Source organism: Corvus moneduloides, chromosome 3, assembly GCF_009650955.1.
Source record: "Corvus moneduloides isolate bCorMon1 chromosome 3, bCorMon1.pri, whole genome shotgun sequence".
In the NCBI taxonomy this organism is placed as follows: domain Eukaryota; kingdom Metazoa; phylum Chordata; class Aves; order Passeriformes; family Corvidae; genus Corvus; species Corvus moneduloides.
In genome coordinates, this window is record NC_045478.1 from 55,709,501 (window position 1) to 55,729,883 (window position 20,383).

A 20,383-nucleotide genomic window follows, 5' to 3' on the forward strand; every position below is an offset into this window, starting at 1 on the left:
GAGTTAAGGAGTGAACTGTCAAAGATTCACCTTAGAAGGCAATGATATCAAGAACAGAATATAATTTCATGCATTCTTAGGATCACAGTGACAACAAAACAGAGATGAGTGCTGCTGAAATACCCCTTAATGCTCATGGCTTCTGCACGTTTTCCGTATTGAACACATTGTTCCTTTATAACAGGATACCACTTGATTTAGAGAGGGAAGCAGAGTTTAAAATATGGACTAGAGTGCCTTGTTCATAGTTTTAAGTATGTACTGATCTTTTACTTTCTACCTTACCTTTTCCCCTTTCAAGAACAAAAATAAAAGATGACCACACCTTTCAGCTGCTAAGAGTAGGTGCCCAGTAGTTTGAGAGTACAAGAATCCTCACAGTCCAAACATATTCGTGTTTTTTCCCCTCCTCAGGTATTCAAATGGAGTGGAGAGAACACCTACTTCATCAATGGAGACACTACCTCTCTGGAGCTTGGAGGTGGAGGGTGAGTGAGTGTTTGGTTTTCAAATCATATAGCCAACTTTTTTTTTTAAATTTTAAATGGAAATAGGGACAATGGTAGGTGCAATAAAAACTTACCAGTAAAATGGCTGACCTTACTTCTAGTAAACTGTTTAGAGAAGATACCTCAGCAATCTGATTTCTGTTACAGACTGAGAGCAGTTTTGTTTGCTTAGAGTTGCTTGATGTTAGGCAAGTAGGGTTTGTTGCAGAGTTGTTTTGTTAGTTGGGGTTTTTTTTAGCCAGGAACAAAACAGATGTTTTGGGTAGATATATCACTCACTGCTGAAGAGGTTTGTCATTGGAAGATAATCCCTAATGGCAATTTTGCCATCAGTTTCTAGGGTTTATCACATGGTCCTTACTAAGTTTTTTTCTGTTGATGCACAGAGCAAGAATACAGACAGGGCATAATCAGGTCATGAGTTTCAAAGGTCAGTAGGTAGGAAATCAAGGGCTAAGGCTGTACAACCAACTAAAGCTTATTTGGAGGTTGCACCATGGGACAGCTAGGCATGGTTTGCATCAGGAGTGGATAAACTTCCCTCCTCCTTTCTAACCAGAAGGTGCTCTGTCCACATCCAGACAGCCAGGGAAGGGACCCCAAGGTCTGTGCCCTGGTGTAGCCACAGCTGGCAGTGCGAGCAGCTGGGTGGCCCATGGGCTGCAGGCACTCACAGGGCCCTACGCACTGCTCCACTCACTGGAGCAAGCAAAAGCAAGGGGACTGCTCCACGAGCTTCTTGGTGAGTGCTTTGCCAGGACTGAGCCCTTTGCATTTGGCCTAAGAGATCCTCAGAGTCACTTAGATTCCTCCATATCACTTCTTTGAGTGTTTATACAACTTTCAGTGTTTTTACTGTTCTGTATAACACCAAATTTGTTGTGTATTTCCTTTCTAGTGGCCGGTTTGGTTTATGGTTAGATGCAGATTTGTATCATGGGCGAAGCAACTCCTGCAGCACCTTCAATAATGACATCTTAACTAAGAAAGAAGATTTCATAATACAAGATGTAGAAGTATGGACATTTGAGTGAAACACTGACTGCCTTAAGGACTGGATCCATTAGGCACTTAAAAGCTACCCAGAAGGTGCAGGCTGCCTCACCACATTACACGCTTTTTCCTCAAGTTTGTACCAGAGCATGACTACGCAAAAAAACCAAACAACCAACCCAAGAAAAAAAGAATTGGTTTTGAGAGGCAGTAAGACCAGTAAGAGATCACTCTGAAGTGTTTTTTACTTCCTCTTCCAGCACTCTTCCATTGAAGATACAATGCTTATGAAAATGTTCATGATGTATAAGTTGAAAACTTTTTATGTAACTGTGAAAAAAATCCTGTGGAAGAACTATAACTGTCTAGTACATTCCATGTGTATTTATGTTCAACATGCAAATGCTGACCAAAAATAAAAGGTTACTTTACCAAAATCTACAGCATACTATTTGTCATGGAAAAGAATCAGAAATAGGTGTACACAGCACTTAAGGGAACATGTTTTTAAAATTATTTTATTTATTGTTATTGTATAATATATTTTTTTTGTAAATGTATTAGCTATGAGGTTTTTTGTTTAATGTTTCAAATCACATTTTGATAAATAATTACTGTTGAGGTAGGTTTCTTATGCATTGGCATTTATTCTGAATCAATTTATTTGATTTCTGAAGTTAATTTTTATACTTTTATTTTGTAAATGAGATTTGGTTTTCATTATACCCTAATTAGAGGGTTTGTTTTCCTGGCAGAAACACTTGAGTGCATAATTCTGTTTTACTTTCTTTTCCTGAAATGAGGGAGAAGGTGGATAGTACCTTTTCTTAACTGTGCTGTCACATTCCTGTTAATAGATTACTATTTTGGCAGTGTATGGACACTGGGCAGCTGCCCCCTGGTGTAGACTTTATCAGTTCTGTTGCAGTCCACAGAATTGGGATAGCATGCTCTGAGCACCTGCCCGAGTATTATTTGACTGTTTCCGAAGGACCTTTCTAAGAGAGAACTGTTTTTCTGTATCACGACCAAGTGATTCAAAATAAGCCACCCACTGTGCTTTTATGAGCATTTCTCTACAAATTGAAGAATTTGTTAAGGAGAAAATACAACTGAGATTTAGAGAAGAAAGTTCTTTTCCTAACAGGCCAGGTCACGTTAGTGTAAAACTTGCTTTCCTAATAATTACGTATATAATTTCCTTTAAAAAAAAATACTTCAAGCAGCAGTCTGGTTTAGGATTTGACAGCAACTAAATATTCTTGTTTGTTTTTCATGAAATTATCAGATACTCCCTCCCGCCACCAAAGCTGAAAAGACTCTATATTACAAAATGAAAATTTTGGTAAATGGAGAGAGTGTGAGAGAGGACTGGCAATCTTCACTGTTTGCTAATGAATTCTGCTTTGCCATTAAGCTGTGGTTTTGTTTACACAGTCTGGGCCTAACCAATATTAGGGCGCTGTCCTGCCCTTAGACTTGAATGTTTCATTGTCCTGAGAAAGGCAAGTTTTAGAGACAGTAGTGTGCATTAAACCAGTACAATCTAATGTTGGAATATTATTAACTGAGCAATACAGCTCAATTTAGTTACTGCTCTTTCCTTTTTGAATAGATTAAGTAATAATTTAAAAAAGCCAATTGCTTTTCTTTCAAAAGCATTTCTAAATCTTAATCCTGCACAGAAGTTTCACAGTCTAAAAAAACAATGCTGTACACAGTAAGCCTGTAACATGCTGCACTTGAGCTTTTCACACTTCCTTTCTTTGTGGTCTACTACAGCCATAAATAAAGTTCTTATTAGTAATGCTTTAAAATATTTTGGAAGTTGCTAACAGCATAATGCTTTGAAGATACCCAGAATATCTAACACTCTTTGCTCTTTTAAATGGTGGCAGAAGACCACTTAGTAGTTAAAAAAACCCAACCAACCAAACACCCAGCAAAAAATCCGCACAACAAACAAAATGAAACCAAGTTCAACATTTTGCATACATTTCACTATTGCTACCTACAACTTACTCCATTATATTATCCTTGTCAAAGCATATCTAAATGCTGTGGTCTATATTCAAAACAGTGTTGTTCAATCAAAATTCTGTGACCCTTGAAACTATGAATATTGAATATATGTAATGCAGTGCTATCACAATATTTTCAATAAAGGAATTTATGCATTCAGAAACTTGTTACAGATGCTTCCTCTTTTATTCACAAACTTTAAAACATTTTAAAGATTAAAGGATACAGCTTAAGTTACAGGTTATGCTGACAAATACCTGTGCCACCTCGTAAAAAGAGAATTTCAGCAATACTGTATTTTACAAACACAGATAAGGAGGTTGGAGATTTTGGTGGGGTTGGTGTTGGGATTTAGTTGTTCTGTGTGTGTAGTATGGTGTGTCCTAAAAGAGAGCTGTGTTTTGAATTCACTCCGACACAGACAATGACAAAGCGCTAAGAAATGCCAGAAAACAGTTAAACAGTTGACCTGGCAGCTCTTGCTGCTATTCTCAGCTGTAGTGAATGACATGTATCCCCTCATCTTTCTTGGCCAACCCCTTACCAGAAGTCAAATGTCCACATGCATCATTTTTGTATGCACCTTTTTCATATTTCCAAAGTGTTCATATATATTTTTATGTCCAGCCAAGCAAAGATGTCTTAAAAGTTCTTGAGTTCTTGGGTTTTATTGGTTTTCATTGTATACAGAAGTGGCATTAAGAGAAAACAAACTACAATTACGTGTGAAATAGAAGAAGTGTGCTATCCATGAGCCTTGCTTTGAGTGAAATGGCAGTAACAACTTTCCTAAAGTAACTGGAAAATTATGGTCACTAGTAATTTTTCTCTCAGGGAGAACAAGAGCTTGTTCTTGCAACATCAACCATGTGTTCCTTCAGTGCTACTTGGATACAGATTTTTGATTCAGGACGGTGTTCAAATGCACACTCACAAATCAGGCTTGTCAGTACCCAAGTAATAGCAGATGTTTTATTTGGTGCTGGTTTAAGTGCAGGTTTTGTGTTGGATGTTTTGCACAAAGCTGGCTTTAGAGCAAAGGAAAATCTAGTTACTTTTAGAATAATCCTAATTTTTAAACTCTGAAAGATTTGATTTGCCTGTTTGTAACAGAGAAAAGGAGCAGGTTAGGTCATTGCAAAGGGACTGCCTACCACTCTGCAGGTCGGCACACCTGGCAAGTGAGCTGCTTCAGGTAGAAAAGCCAACCATGCCCTGTTTGTACAGGCACAGCTTGCTTTAAAAAAACAAGCATTTTTTAAATTCTCGGTCTAAATTTTTCATCTCAATACCTTTTTAAACACTGTAGGCTGTCATCTGTGGGACAAATACTCTGCCTTTTGAGCACAGAATACACTTAAGTTGCAGGGTCAGTGATTCTGCAGCTCTAGTCTAATGAACGGTGCAAACGATTTTAAATACAAACTATTAAGAAAGCATTTTTAGAAATTGAAGGCTAACTACCAGTTACCAATACCCTCTGTTAGCTTCAGAAGCAGTTGGTAGGATGAGGGTGGTGAGGCACTGGAACAAGTTGCCCAGAGAAATTGTGAATGCCCCATCCCTGGAAGTGTTCAAGGCCAGGCTGGATGGAGCCTTGAGCAACGTGGTCTAGTGGAAGGTGTCCAAGCCCATGGCAGGGGGGTTGGAACTAGATGGTCTTTGAAGTCCCTTCCAACACAAACCATTCTGTGATTTTATGAAATGTCTTACTTTGACTGTGAATTAGTAATAGCTGTCATGAAACAATTTCGGGGCTGTCAGTTTATGCAGTTAAAACTAATATCAGACTTTAGCCCTCACTGCTGGGAGTGTAGAAGAAAAAATGTAAACTCAGAAAAATCTCTGGAATTGCTCTAGTGACCCTGAACAAACTGCAACAGTGCTGAAAAGGTATTTATTTGTGCATACATACAAAAATCCAAGTAACTTGAAATATAGGGGCAAAATGTCTAAATTTCTCAAACGCTTTTCTTGGTTTGTATTGATCAATGAATTGCTGGACACAGCTTTCTGGTGAAAAACGAGAAAGATCCAGCGTCATAAGCACTTACTATCTTTCTATCTGCCCTCTTTACTGCGCGTTTGGTTTGGTTTGGTTTGGTTTGGTTTGGTTTTTTTCTGCGGCAATTCAACTTCTAATGAACTCAGGAGGCATTCACTTGGTTTTGTTCCCATTTTTTTTTTCTTTTTAAATTTTTATTTTCGGTGAAAACCTTTCGGCGAGGCCGGGGCCAGCTCCGCGTGTGCCCGGCGGGCGGAGCCAGAGGTGCCTCCCGGGCCGGGCGCTCCACCCTCGGCGGGCGGGGCGCCGGGACCGGGGCTGGGGCCGGGGCCATGGCCACGGCCGGGCCTGAAGCGTCGGGTGCTGCTGCTGCCGCCGCTGAGGGGAGCGAAGCCGGGAATGGCGGCCTCGATGGCTACGTCAGGAAGTGCGTGTTCTGCAGGATCGCCCGCCGAGAGGAGCCGGGCACGGCGCTGCTCCCCTGCGAGGTGGGTGAGGGGCGCTCGCCCTGCGTCCCTGCTCCCTCACGGGCTGGCTCAGGGCTAAGGCTGGGCGGGGGCGCGGCGGCTCTGAGGGCCCTCGGCTCCTGCAGGGACATAGCGAGGAAACATGGCTCGGACGGAAAACACCGTGCCTTCCGTAAGTTCTGGCACAGCAGCCGGAAGCCTCAAAGCTGGCGCTGAGGAATCCTGACTGCGGAAGGTCAGCAGCGGACGGGGCACCGTGCTGGGTGCTGCCTCCAAAACCCTCAGCTTTTGTTGCTAGTTGGGTCAGCTGTGGTATTAGGTATCGCATCGATACGGAGAACACGGACATTGACCGACTCTTTGCCAGCGTCCTCGTCCTAGTCCATTTTAATGTGTTTGCATCCTTTTTTAGGATGAAGACCTTGTTTGTTTTAGAGATATAAAACCTGGTGCCCCCCACCACTATCTGGTGGTGCCCGTGAAGCACATCGGAAATTGCAAAACACTGAAGACAGAGCACATACCTCTAGGTAAGGCTGCAAGTGTGTGCTTAACCTAAAGGAAAAACATTTTTCACAGCCTGAAAGAGGGTGTTGTCAAGTAAACTACAACTCTGGACACGATTTGTAAAAATGGAAATAGCTGATGTGAGTGAGTGAGTGTAGATGGGGACTTACCCTTTATGGGAACTTCTGTCTGCTGTTCTAGAATGGCACATTTTTTTGTGCAGTTCTGGAAAAACATTGCCCTAGTGCATGAAATCTAGTCTGTTTGCATGGAGTATAGATGCCTCTGCACTTTGTTGGAAGTACAGCTTTATTTTTAAAGCATTTATGTGCTGCTTCATTGTATTTTCTTAGATATGCATATGCAATTCTAAAAGCTTACAGAAGAATTTTATAAAGTGTATACCTTCAGATAAGTGCTGCCTTCTTTGTCGGGAAAAAAGGGAGTGACAGATGAAAAAGGGAAATGGTGTTCCAGAAAACTTTAAAAATCTTTGAAAAAATAAAATTCTGTAATGTTGAAGCCATGATTTATTGTTGCTAGGTTTATTTAGCTTTTTTCCCCCTTAAAAAGACGTTGTCCTGGAATTTGTTTCACAAGATGTGGCTAGCTAAGTATGTTGAGTAACAGGAGAAACTGCAGCCATGAAGACATTCCACCTTAGGGAAATCTACATTTATACTATGCAAGAAAAGAGTTATAATTGCAGTGTGCAAATCTTGCATCGCTGTATTTCTCTCTCTAAACATAGGGTGGTTTTCTCCAGAAAAAAACTTCTGTATGTATTTGGCTTCAAGACAATTCACAATTCCTTTGACTTTTGCCTTAAGTTTTTGTAATAGAGTTGCTGCATTTTTCAGTGATAGAGCAATGAAACCCACCTGGTAATAAGTAAGACTGACAACTTTATTTTAATTTTAATTTTTGTATCATCTCTGAAACTTACTCCAGGCTTCACAGGACCTGGAGGTCAAAGTCCTGTAGCTGTGTAGATACAACACTGGATTTAGTGTAAAGTCATCATCCTGACCAATCAGTAGTTGTTGTTTTTTTAATAAGGGTGTGGTGATAGCATGGCTTTGGCCGAAGTTCTTAGAATAATATAGCACTGAAAAGCATTGTGGTGTGGAAGTTGGTATCAGTGGCAATTTTCAAGTAAATCATTGCACACACTCTCTTGACTGTCTTTTGTTTGACTAATAGTAGTTACAGTGTTTATATTTCAAAAAACCCATGTCTGTGATGTCAGTGTAGATTAATCTATTGAAGTTAATATTCTGAAGAATACCTTTTAAAAATAAATTTTATGTGTTTTTTTAATAGTGAAGAGAATGATGGAAGTTGGAAAAGCTGTTCTCCAGAAGAATAATTTTAGTGACTTGAATGATGTAAGGTATGTAATAGAAGCCTTCCGTCTTTCTGTTGAGTGTGTTTTTTGCTTTTCAGAATGCTACTTTAGAGATGGTGGCAGAACCTGCACTGTGATTTATGGAAGAAATCAGTTCTACATTCAGTTATTGCATGAATTCTCAATTAAAATCTGCTGGCATTGAATATAAACTTTTTTTTCTGATCAAGTTCTGGCACAAATTGCATTCTAGATCTGAGATTCTTTCTTGAACACATCTTGGAATAAGGAGGGCACTTGCTGCATCCTAGATGCCAGAAGAGAGGTAAACTTTGGCCTATTGAAGCAGGGCACTACCCTGTCTTTCAGTCATACCAGCATTCACTGGATTTTGGTGCTGGACTCTTTGGTTTAAGGCCTTTGATAGCTGAAATAAACTGTAACATAATTTAAGCACTGTAAAGAAATAGTTAGCTTGACCTTCATGGTTAAAATTGATAGTTGGCTTTCCAGCTGAAAACTAGATAGGATACATTTAAGGTACTTTTTCTTTTAACTCCTCGTTTTAAAAATGTGTCTTAAATACACATAATATGAGATGTGAGGGAGGAGGTTAATGGGCATCTGAAAAGCTTTTTTTGTGGTGAAATAAAAGGGCATGTTTTTGTTCTTGCTTTTATATACAATGAAAATGTGATGAGTTGTTAGTTCTGTGGATCCTGTTAAATAACCTGTGATGTTCCACTTCTTCCTGAATTAACGCCACCACTATCTTGTACTTTTCCTTTTCTGAAGAATGGGTTTTCACTGGCCTCCCTTCTGCTCGATACCCCACTTGCATCTTCATGTTCTGGCTCCAGCCAGTCAGCTGGGATTCCTCTCCAGGCTCTATTACAGAATCAATTCCTACTGGTTTATCACGGTAAGTGTAATGCAGGTGAGCTTTGCTGTAGGTTTTCAATTATGAGCGGAAAATGCCATGTCTTTCTAACCTTTTAACTGTGTCCAAAAATTCTCTGACCATTTCTTTTTGTTGTTACTTTAATTCTCAATTACACGTGTTTTGAATTAACTGTTTGAGAAAAAATAAAGGTAAAACCCTTCATGCTTATGCTTATTAAGGGGAATGGAGTGCTAATAACTAACAGCAAACAGTACAGTAGTTCTGGATCTTGCCTGAAGCTCAGGCTCTGTGATGTGCATCTGTGGACACTTTGTAAATAGTTGGGTTTTAATATAAAAGGATATATTCAACTGTGATGGTCTGTTTTGCACATACCCTGATTAATCCAGTGTAGGTGAAAACATATCCACCTAATGATTGCATTTATCACTTCATGTGGTTTTTCTCATCTTGTCATCTTTAGACTAAACCAAGTGCCTGCTTTACAAAAACATTTTACTGATTTACGTCAGTAAGGATTAGCAATGAGACTGAACTGACACTGATTAAAGCACTTTGAAAATCTCTCTCTTGATCTAAACCTCACTCTCACAGCTTTGATACAGCAAAGCACCTGTCCTTGCAATGTAGCTGCAGCATCCTGGTATCACTGCACATCCCCAAAATCAAAAGCTTCTTACTTAAAGAGAAGAAACATGGCTTCTTCACAGTGGGACCTTGCTGAAGATCACACCTAGCTCAAGAAAAGCAGAAGTGTCTGCTGTGTTATTGAGCATCTTACAAATATTTGTCCCTCAAATACATATAGCTATGTAGTTTTACTTCTTATTATCTTGGATTAGTTCAGGCAGAACCGTACTAAGTCTGGTTATCCAGTATGGATGCACTTTGGTATTTTGCCCTGTTGTCAAGCTGGAAAATGTTCTTGGGTTGGTGGTGGTTTTGTTTTGGTTTTTTTTTTAATTATAGTGTCTTGAATGTGGTACTTGTTTAAGAATGCAAAACAGGATTCAGGTAATATAATTTTCGGTTTCTGCATGCTTTATGTAGCTTTATTTGTAAATAAACTGCAGTAACTACTGAAGTCCTGTTGAGTTGCTCCTACCTGCAGTAGCTGATTGCATTTTTACTCTCTGTATTTAAAATATGCCAAACTTGAGCTTTTCACCTTTTAATGTAGTTCCTTTGGAGATCTTAATAAAGCCCCAAGCACTAGCTCAAATGAAAAGATCAATTCAGTAGGACTGGCAAAAAAAGCAAAGGCTGACAGTAAACTGATCTGTTTCAGAAGTGCCCCTCTTAGCCTCCACGTGCCCAATCTGGTCTGCTTGTTGGCTGACTTCCTTCTGCCCTGAGCCTTCCTGAGGGCTGTGTGAGCTGGTGCTGTTAAATGTAGGAAGTACAGCTGTCCCAGTTCTGCCCATGATGCATAAACAGCCATGTATGATGACAAAAGTATGTGTTGGTGCAGTGACGTAACCAAAGGACGAGGTAATAGCTTGTGACACGAGCCACACACGTGAATGCCCTCCATCCCTCAGCAACGCTCGAGGCTGGTGGGTGATGAGAGGTCACAGCACGGTGTTCTGGAGTGGCTCACAGAGAATCCCAGGTCTCACCACTTGGTTGTTCCGAGCACTGCTGTCTTCTGAGGTCTCTAAAGTCACGGTGCTTTAATAGATCTGCTGTTTATTTGCTCAAACCTCCTCTAACCTCCACAGGTTATGTTTCCTCTTCTGATCACCTCATGAGTGTTTGGTGGAAACTGGGAGTCTGCTGTTGAAAGGAATTGTTGTTGTATTCTGCTTCTCCTGTACACTTTGTCTGTAAAAGGGAAAAGCAAAGGCTTTGTTAGTGTCACTGTTTTTAAAATGGAATTTTCAGTAAGCTAAAGGCCCATGGTGTAGTTAATGCATTGCTTTCTCTCTTTTATAGGCTGAACAGCTGATCGAGAGACTGCAAACTGAAAATGCTGCCAGCTGAAAGCTTGTGTCATTTGGTCTTCAAGCTCTGAATTAAGGTTGCACAGTTTGATGTTGCCAATAATATCCCAGGATAAAAAAAGCTTTAGTTCCTTATGAGGAAAGACACACGGAATTTGTAGCTGCCAACCTAATTCTTCTGTTTGGATACATCAGTCTGTATACTTCCCTGGCAATAGCGTGATGTATTTCAGTTACAATTTTATATTTGTGTATATACAGCCGTAATACACACACACACATGCACACAGGCAGAGAATTCTTCCTATTAAAAGGCCAAGTGTAGCAGCAGAATGTATTGCAACCAAGGCAACGAGTTAAAACTAACAGCTTGTGAATGGTACCAAAGGGAGTATTTGTTGCAGAATCAAGCTTTCATTTTCAAGATGCATTGTTCTGGGATTGCAGGTAAGATTTCAAACATTTGTTCCCATCTGCATTTGTATGATATGTTACTTACGCCTAGTGATGAGTAGGTGCATTGCTGAAAGTATAGTACTGACTTCCTGGTGCTAAACCACTTCAATGTTACCTGCCTTGTTTGCATCACAGTGACACAGTAAATGTCAATACAATGCTGTATAACCGAGAATATGGTTTATGTGTAAATAGACTTAAAGATTTTTTTTCCCTCTTATGTGCACAATATTTGAAATTAGTTACTGTATGTTTACAAAGAACATGAAGAGTTCAGAAGAACAGATTTAATATACTGCTCTTCTGCATGGCAGTAGACAGAAAAATCCAGATTTTCTGATCTTGTTCTCACTGGAAGTCCCTTGCAGATTACTAATGCCTTGGCCAAATTTGGATTCTAAATGGAGCAGTAAGAGAAGTTGGTCTGAAACACTGTGTGTGTGTGTCAGACTTACATAAGAGCAATGTGATTTGACTTTGGGATAGCAGGGACTCAGCCCAAAATTGGAACATGCCAAGTATCTTACGGAACCTGCTGAACATTTGCTTTTGCTGCATGACTCTAATCAGGAATGCTATCGCTTGTTTTTCAGTACCATAATAAGGCAGACTGGAAAGTTAAAACTCCAGAACACATGAAGTGGATTTTGTTTGTTCACAGAGCATGTCTTGGTGCCAAACTAACCAAGTGCCCTTGCCTGATGCATTCAGATGCAGGTGAGGTGAGAATGTCTGTTGCACCTGCAAGCTTCCCTGAACATAATATTCTGTGTTTTCCACGGATCCAGCACCTGTTGCCTTAGTGGTACGATGTGTTGTAATGTTCTTACAGTACTTCAGAGTCTGCACCATTCTGAAGAACAGCATTTTCTACCTGGGAGAGTTTACACCTCTCTGTCTGTAAGATCATCTTCCTAATGTCTTGTTACTGTTATTAGTGGGCACTCACATGTCATTTGCAGCCCTTTAGGGTTTTAATTTGTTAGGTTTGGTAGGAAAAGTGTGACTTAAAGCCACTGAACTTGGACTGTGCAGTAGATGAAGAGGTTTGAGCTGGCTTCTAACTTGATGAAATACCTGAACATTAAGGATTTTCAGGAGTTAAAACTTACTGTGTTCTGATCTGTAATTAATTTATGTAACTATACTGAACTGTGACATAATGTAATATTTAAAATACCAACATGAACTGTTGTCAAAAAGGATTAATAAATGCTAATCTTGGAATGATTTTCCAGTGCAGTGGAATAGTTGACTGTGGGGGTTGACCCTAGGTAGCCCTTTGCTCGCTCTTCACCCCTCACCCCAGTGGGATGGCAGAATAGAAAGACCAAAATGAGAAAACTCCTAAGTTGAGAGAAAGACAGTTTAATATGTGAAGGAAAGAGGAAGAAAAAAGCCAAGGTATGCAATGCAAAGGCAGTAACTCATGACCTCCCACAATCGGGCCGGTAGCAATGCCCCCCCTCCCCCACCAAAAAAAGCCCTCTCTTCAGCTTTTATTCCAGACATTTTATGTCATGGAATATCCTTGCTGGCCAGTCTGTGCCAGGTGTGCAGGTTGTGCTCTCTCCAAGCTTTCTGCCCACTGGAGGGGCAGAGCTGGAAGAGAGAAGGCCCTGATGCTGTGCACGCACTGCTCAGCAATGACCAGAACTGCTGGGTTACCAACACTCTTCCAGTCACACCCAAAACCTGGGATGCTCAGAAGGAAGTTACCACCAGCCCAGCCAGACTCTGTACATTGCGAAATGTACATGAAAGCACAAAGGCCAACTTTTATATCTTAACTTTGGAGAAGGGCCCCACTAGTGGCATGATTGGAAAGGTAAAAATGTGGGTATAATGTCGCTTCCAGGGTTTTGCTGATGAGAAAGATGGGGAATTCCTGTGTTCCTGACAGCAACAGACAGGCCTCAAAACAGCTGAAATAACAAAAGCATTAAACAGAGGCACACTAATTACTGAGAGGAATGCTCAGCCTCTCGTTAGTGGTTTTCAGCACAGGACTGTGGTCTGTTTTCCTTCTGCATTGACAAGTTCTTGGCCTCTGCAAATAATTTTTTTAATTAGGTGAAGAAATACTTTCTGAAAAGCCTATCCTAATACTTCCAATACGTTTCTGAATTACTGGCTAGCCCCCAGAAGAGGCAGTGGGCAGATCCTGTTAACTTTGTCACTGTCTTCTATAGAAGCTTTTCGTAATTTTAATTAAAACTTCAGGAATCATCTGTAGAGCTTTCCAAGGAGCAAAGATCAATAAGGAGCATGAACTCAGAAGCTCTTACTCTCGAAGAGCCTGGAGAAGCAAAGGAAAGTTTAGCCACTGCTGCTGGCTCTATTCTTTGATCCAGTATTAGCAGTCTTGAGAAAAGCTGCTTTTTTGACCTCATGTTTAGGAATGACAAAGCTTTATTTGTACTCTTTTGCTCAATTGTTTTACATAAACTCCCAACCTAACGCGAACCCAGAGAATAATGCTTTTATGCTGAAGTACTAGCTGCTCCGTCTGAAAGGGTGAAACAGATACACATACAATGCTGCTAAAAATAAAACAAAATTTTGCTTAAATTGATAATAACTCCTCAGACTATTCCGAAGTCTTTTAAAGTGTGAATTGTAAATAAAAGTAGGAAAATGGGAGCAAACCAGTGAAAATTGTATTTGAAATTTGAGAAACTTGGAAACAATAAAATGCTACATAAAAACTCAGTCATTTCAAACTACCGTGCAACATTTATTGAAATGGTGAAAGTGCCTTCAGTGTTTGACAAGACAAACCACAGCTAATTCCTATACGATGTACAGTCCAAAACAGATGCAGAGTTTACAGGCTTCAAGTGGAAGGAAAGGTCACTGAGGGAATCTGTCACAAAGTGAAGTTTAGGAGAGATTTGAAGAGCTGAAAGGTACTTAGCAGGGCAAGAACACCTTTTAGAAGGTTGGCATTTACTTACTGCTCCAAATAATCTGTAATACTAAAACCCCTCACATGCTACTATTTCTGCAAAAATAATTTAATGAATTCTGTTCTATTTACTCTAAGGGGAGCCTGCTGAAAATAAAGGTTGCATGTTGAAAAGTTTAAATTCCTGTTTCATTGGTAGATGTTAATCGAATCACATCACAGATGAAGAAGCATAATTGTGTAAAACTCGTAGCTAAACTGAGTCATGTGCATTAGATACGATGCATTCATGACTCTACAGACTTCAGGAGTAATTTTTTTATTCTGGAGTGTACCAGTGGGCAAGCTGACCAGCTCTATTATCTCTCTTTTAGTCCTTTTTGTTTTCAATACTGGCTGTTGCTGGAAGCACGAGACTGGATTTGTCAACCTATGTGCTGAGCCAGTTTGGCAGCTCGGTGTTTATAATCATTGCATAGGCACACAGAAAGGTTTCAGTCACTCTTTCCAGAATGCTCATCTAAAGCTGGCAGGCAGGAAACATGGCTCTGTAACTATTTACAAACAAAAAATCCCTCTATAAATAATATATTGTTTCGTTATATAGTAATCCTTGGTTCTATTAAAAATATAATAATAGAGCAAACTTCTTTTAGTTGCTTACAAAGTAGGTAAGACCATGTCATTAAGGGCTTGCTCTGCTTCTGTTTTGATCAGAGGTGTATTTAAACTGCTTGTAGATGTACTCAAGCATCTACCACTTACATGGCAGTGAGAGCCTACATTACTGATACTTAATTGTTTGAGCCAGCCTTAATTAAAATCTAGTAAATTTGCATGGGCTGGGCTTGCATCTTATGGTGCTCAGGCGACATACTGCCTCACATGTGTGTCTTAGAATGAATTATTTGTACAATGTCCAGCAATGTATTATTTTTCCTGATACTGCCATCCTATTAATCAGCTGGTGACACTTGAAGTGCCTAATGCTGATTCCTGCAAGTTATGAGCTAACACTTCAGCAGAACTGAGTGGATTTCAGAACTGTTAAACAAAACTAATTCGATGGCTGCACTATAAAAAGCTCAATTTGTTTTGAAATCCAAATAGATGTAAAGATTCCTCTAACGGGAGCTGAAATACCCTGAGGTGTGCCCATGTCATTTGGCAAGAAGTGCTTTTCCAAAAAGAACAAAGCATCTTAAATCTGTTAAGATCACAAACGACATGTCTTGTTTTCAGCTGCAAGATGTAGATTTGGAAAGAAGCGGTGGGTTTGAAACCTAAGGGAACATAGCAGCAGTGCCTGGTGCAGCACATATTCCCCCTTTTCCAATGTGGTAAAATTATATGGTAATTAAAACCCATTCTCTACAACTCCCCTGTTCCCCAGATACACTTATTTCAGCACACTAATTTCTTTTTTTTCTATTTTCATTGTCTTTTCACCAGAAAAAAAAGGAGGCAGAGTAATAATGAAATCCTGCAGTCAAAAGACTTAGTTTGATGCAAATCCCCATTGGATGAAAATATCAAAACAGAACCCCATTCTTTTAGGCTTTTTGCAATAGGAGTTATTTTATATAAATAGCATAAAATTACACATCACTTTTATCAATCTTAATTTATATTGAATTTTAATATCCTTTTGATGCAGGAAAGTATTGTACTTTAAAGACCCATCAAGTAGTGTAGTTAGCACCACACAGAAGCTTTTATTTGTACTGATAAAAAAATAGAACTTTAGATTTCAAGTTACGCAGCTTTATTGGTGGGAACTCTTGTAAATACAGCTCCTGATTATTTTTATAGCACTATTACAACTATTTTTTACCCAATCCTTTATTTTTCTTTTAAACAGTCTGGAGAGCTCACAACTGTGCTCTGAAAGCAGATAAACGAGGTATGGGACTGTGCCGCTAGACTTTTATTTATGCATCTGGCACTACACTATCTCTGCTCTCCTCTTGTAAAAAACATTGCTACATTTTGGTGAAAGAAGAGCCTTTTTTTTTTTTCCTAATGAATGCACAGGTGCCCCAATACAGAGTTTCTGTTGACTTTTGCATCTTTTCGTTGTGGCATCCTACCTTCTATGAAGGGGTATAGCTGAATTCACCAAAAAAGGCTGAAGAGCTTTGTTGACTTCTTCTAAAGTGTCAGAAGAACAGAACAGGTAAAAATGGTGTGAGATAGAGAAGAAAAAGAACAAGAGACTCAAAAGGTTTGGAGAAGATTGTAAGATTAGACTATTAAATACCAGAACTAGTGCAGCTGTCCAAAATACAAACAAGATGCAACTAATTTAGGAACCATCAAGTATCCTTGCTGTGTTATTTTTGTAAGTTTGGGAATTTCCATCTACTTCATGAAAATAACTTCTATTTATTCATTTTAACCATGTTTAATTGAACCTTAACTTTTGCTATATACCAGGCTCTTTGTTTGAAGAAGTCTATGAATTCCCACAAGAGTTTTCAATTCCACGTTTTACAAATCCCAGTCTCCCATGCAGTAAGTATTTCACAACCTGCAAGAATCAATGTTGTAGGATAGCAAGTTAGTAATTTATACTTTCAGTAACCTAAAAGCAGTAAGCCAGCAGAGTTATTTCAAAAACTGTCATATACTTGGTAGTAGATGATAATAAAGACAATCCAATGTCAGTGTGATGGATTAGCTCCTAAGATGTGATTTCTGTCCAAATCTCTATCACTTTTACAAAAATATGCTTTATCCTTCTCGCCCATTTCCTCTCCTGCATCCCAGTAGGTAGCTGAGTTGAAATTCTGTAATCAAAACCTGTGAAGATGGTATCTAGATCTGTTTCTCCAAATGGAACCATGCAGCTAAGTTCATTCCAGGACAAAGCCTTATTGTAGTAAAGTGATGACCACATCATCATCTTTTCCTTGCCAAAGCATTTCACCTTCAAAATGAACCAGACCATGTTTTCTGGCTCTTAACAAGATTCCCACTACTTTATTGGAAATAGTCACATATGTTTCAAACAGCTGCCCAAATGTCACACTCACGTGTCCATCTTCTCCCACCTCTCCAGTTCTTCTGATGATCAGGCACAGCTCTTCTACTTCTTTACCTACGTGTGAGTGAGCATCTTTCCCTCTCTGCTCTGTCCGAGACCCTTCAGGGGGTCTCCCATAGGTAGGATCTCCTCTGTGAGTATGCGCAGGTTTAGACGCAAGCCTGTCATCGCTGCTGAACGGATTTTTCCTCTGATACTCAATGTGATCCTCCGCCCAGGTCTGCCAACTTTTCCTCAGGTCACCCACTGCACCGGTAGCTTTAGCACTTTGCCCTTGATCTCCTTCCATTTCTTGAAAATGTTTTATGGCACTCAAGGAGGAAACGAATCAGTGACTGGCTGTAACTATGGTTTCTGTGTGCACGGTCAGCTGTGAAGGAAAAACAACAAACCAGCCAGATATTTTTTGGAAGAGTTTTGCCCGAGTGAGAGGCAACGCTACTGAAAAAGATGTTAAATATCTGAAGATTTTAAGTCCACTCATAACTCTACAGCAATGAATAAAGTAGAAGTGATTCAGCGTAAATTCAGAGGTAATGTAGGAGCACAGGGCATTAAGTTATGCTTACAAGTTCACACACACGGTGCTCCACCGGTCCCGCAGTTACCGATCAAACCCCGCAGCCTCCGTGCAACACAAACAGCGCAGTACTCACTCTTCTTGCAATGACGCCTTTCCAAGAACTTTATCCTGGTACCCGGCAGCCCCGCGGACTTCCTAAACAATCTGATGCAGTGCTGGCTGAGCTGGGGAGAGAGCAAACCATTCGCCGAGCGGCAGCAGCGGCACACCAACCCATGCACGGGGGTGGGAAGCCTTTCTCCTGCCGGAACGCTGATTAAAGGTGGACAAATTCACGCCGTGCCGACAAGGTTCCCTCAGACTGTGGAAGTTACTATGCACAGAAAATATTATCTGGAGCCGATACTCCAATACATGGTGGGAGCAGGGGGATTTTCCTCATCAGGCACTGCAAGGAGAAGTGAAAATCCAGTTAGCGAGCGCGTCGCTGTCTGCAGGACCCTATTTAGTGAAGAAGACAAAGGCAGAATAGATTGTTCTCCCTTAAAAGGCTGTGCTGCACAGCCATGTCTGCCGGCTACAGCCCGCGGGCAGGCAGAGGTGCAAGTGCCTCACCTCTCCCGGTACACGGGCTGCCCACCACCTGTGGCATTCCATGGGCTTAGATTATGGACTATCTGTGCAGGACGTGGTTGTTCTGACGAATTAGGGGCAGACTTTTATATACCTACAGAGATCTCAATGTGCTATAACTATGTCTTTGCTGGGTCGTTTCGTCCACTTGTTGAAAAATGCAAACCGGAGTTTCCAGGTAGCACATAAGTAGAGTTGATATTTTCACGGACATCTGAAGTTAAAACACAGGATTAGAGCTGGATTTTCTACGGGGAAATGGATAGAAATGCAAATTCTGAACAGTTCAACAACTGAATTATATATCGGGTATTTCTGTATTTTGAAAAGATTGTTGTTTTAAAAGTAAGATTTCATGGACATTTGCCCACATACATATGTTGGTGATGTTGCACATGAACCCATGAGCAGGGACAGGGTTCCTGAAATTCCCCAGCAGAACCTGCAGGTCAGTCAAAAAACACTTGTGTTGCCTCTGGGTCTGGAAGAGTGCACGGGGTGAGCAACATGATCCCTGCAGAAGGGAATTGGGAATAATAAGCAACAGCACACATGAAATAATGGCTTTTCATTCATGGTCTCTCACTTTTAAGTTGAAACTCGTGATTGTCGTATGATCCCGCTGTTGTATTTTTTGTGAGAGGAAGGTGGTTAATTCTAGCTTCTTGGATAAATTTCAAGTTGAGTAATTATACTTTGTGTATATAAAACTCCCCTGAAGGCTAAAAAAAGGGTAATTTTTCTTCCTTTCCCTCCCTAAAAGAGTTACGTAATGTTTTTAAAATGACTCCCCACATCCACACTAACAAACTGCTTGATTCTCCTCAGTGGCATTACAGGAATGTATGTTCGATTTCCAAACACAGCATCTGAAAAGCATTTTGTTTTTATGTCAGAATCAAATACTCTGTAAATCTTACTTAGTAATGCACATTCACTTTCAAACTAAGTTGAGCAACATGTACACACTGCCAGAGATTTTGCATGGATCCTCAAGCCAAGAGCAAGAAAAAACCAGGGCTTTTCTTAATGTCTTCTGTAGGAAACAGTATCAGTGAAAAACAGATATTCACCTTGTGAGAACAGACAGCAGTGCCCTGAAGGTAAAGCAGTGCAGATAAAGCAAGCAAAAGCCAGTTTCAAAGAGATTATGCTTAAAAATAATACCAACAACCCCATCTAAGGAGTTTCTAAAAGGGAAGCAGTACAGCTAAGAAATTTAAACTGAGATGGATTGGAAAAACAAAAGCAGCCTTCTTCCACTAAAGCTCTCTCAATAATTCCAAGATTTTACAAGCAATCTCAGGCTCACAGGGTTTGTCAGCAGTTCAGCAATGTGTTTATTGCTGGGTCTCAGCACTCAACTACGAAGTGAACAAGCCAGATCCACATCTACCTCTTTTCTTTCTCCTCTAGGAAAGCTCATGTTTAGCTGCCAGGTCACCTTAGATTGCTTTCTTGTCAATCATCAGGACTAAAGCTTCACAGTAACCTCAGTTTTGATTACTGCAGGAAGGGATAACTGGAGAAGCTGCAGGATGAGATTATGGAGATGCATAAAGAAGGTGTCCCGTGCAGTGCTTGCAGGTCATGAGCAAAATCTTAGCCATTTAGAAAAAGAAAGCTGTTCAAAAGAAACACAGAACGTGAGTTCAGTGCTGACCTGCCCTGGTCCTAATAAACAGCTTACCAAAATCTGGATAAGGCAAACCTTTCAGATCAACACAACAGAGAGATCAGTGACTACGGGATTACAGTTATCAAGACTAGATATTAAAATAAAATACAATCTGCAAGACAAACCCCTTTTTGCCCCTCTGCTGGACCGTCACACCTCTGCTCCTCTCCTGGGAACGTGTTTCTCTACCTGCTGCGACACCCACGCCGCCGGCGCTGACCTCCTTCCCACGGAAAAACGAACGCGACTCCTTTGGCACCTGTTAATTCTTAATGTTATTGAATGCTCCAGATCCTTAAGTGTGGCCGGGAGAGGCCGCAGCGCGCTCCTGCCAGTGAAACGCCCCTGAGAGAGAGTGTCCCCAGTGTACATGGAGTTATTTATAAGCCATACGCAGGCACTGCTGTACTGACACGTGGCGTGCGTGATAAATTAGCACAC

General features: G+C 40.4%; 2 protein-coding genes and 1 long non-coding RNA gene across 8 annotated transcripts in view; 2 read left to right on the top strand and 1 right to left on the bottom strand.

Moving 5' to 3' along the window:
- Positions 1-3,692, top strand: part of NCOA7 (nuclear receptor coactivator 7) — an 87,114-nt gene extending 83,422 nt beyond the window's left edge. For all 5 annotated transcript variants that reach the window (XM_032101610.1, XM_032101609.1, XM_032101612.1 and 2 more), the window contains 2 exons: positions 415-488; positions 1,408-3,692. In XM_032101610.1, the coding sequence (XP_031957501.1) occupies positions 415-488; positions 1,408-1,543 (210 nt within the window). In that variant the 3' untranslated portion in view covers positions 1,544-3,692. The remainder of the gene's footprint in view (positions 1-414; positions 489-1,407) is intronic.
- A 2,122-nt stretch (positions 3,693-5,814) lies between these two features.
- Positions 5,815-12,384, top strand: HINT3 (histidine triad nucleotide binding protein 3). Of its 2 annotated transcripts, XM_032101617.1 has the most exons (6): positions 5,815-6,017; positions 6,409-6,526; positions 7,827-7,896; positions 8,647-8,773; positions 10,691-10,775; positions 11,748-12,384. In XM_032101617.1, the coding sequence occupies exons 1-5, from the start codon at positions 5,862-5,864 to the stop codon at positions 10,736-10,738; spliced, it is 519 nt and encodes a 172-aa protein (XP_031957508.1). In that variant the 5' UTR covers positions 5,815-5,861; the 3' UTR covers positions 10,739-10,775; positions 11,748-12,384. The 2 variants fall into 2 exon arrangements, with proteins under 2 accessions (XP_031957508.1, XP_031957507.1); XM_032101616.1 differs by having other exon boundaries at positions 10,691-12,384.
- Positions 12,385-13,867: 1,483 nt separating this feature from the next.
- On the bottom strand, positions 13,868-20,016 carry LOC116440663. The gene is made up of 2 exons (XR_004238722.1): positions 17,765-20,016; positions 13,868-17,478 (listed from the first exon to the last, which is right to left on the bottom strand). It is a non-coding gene; the product is annotated as an uncharacterized LOC116440663 (long non-coding RNA).
- Positions 20,017-20,383: the final 367 nt, after the last annotated feature.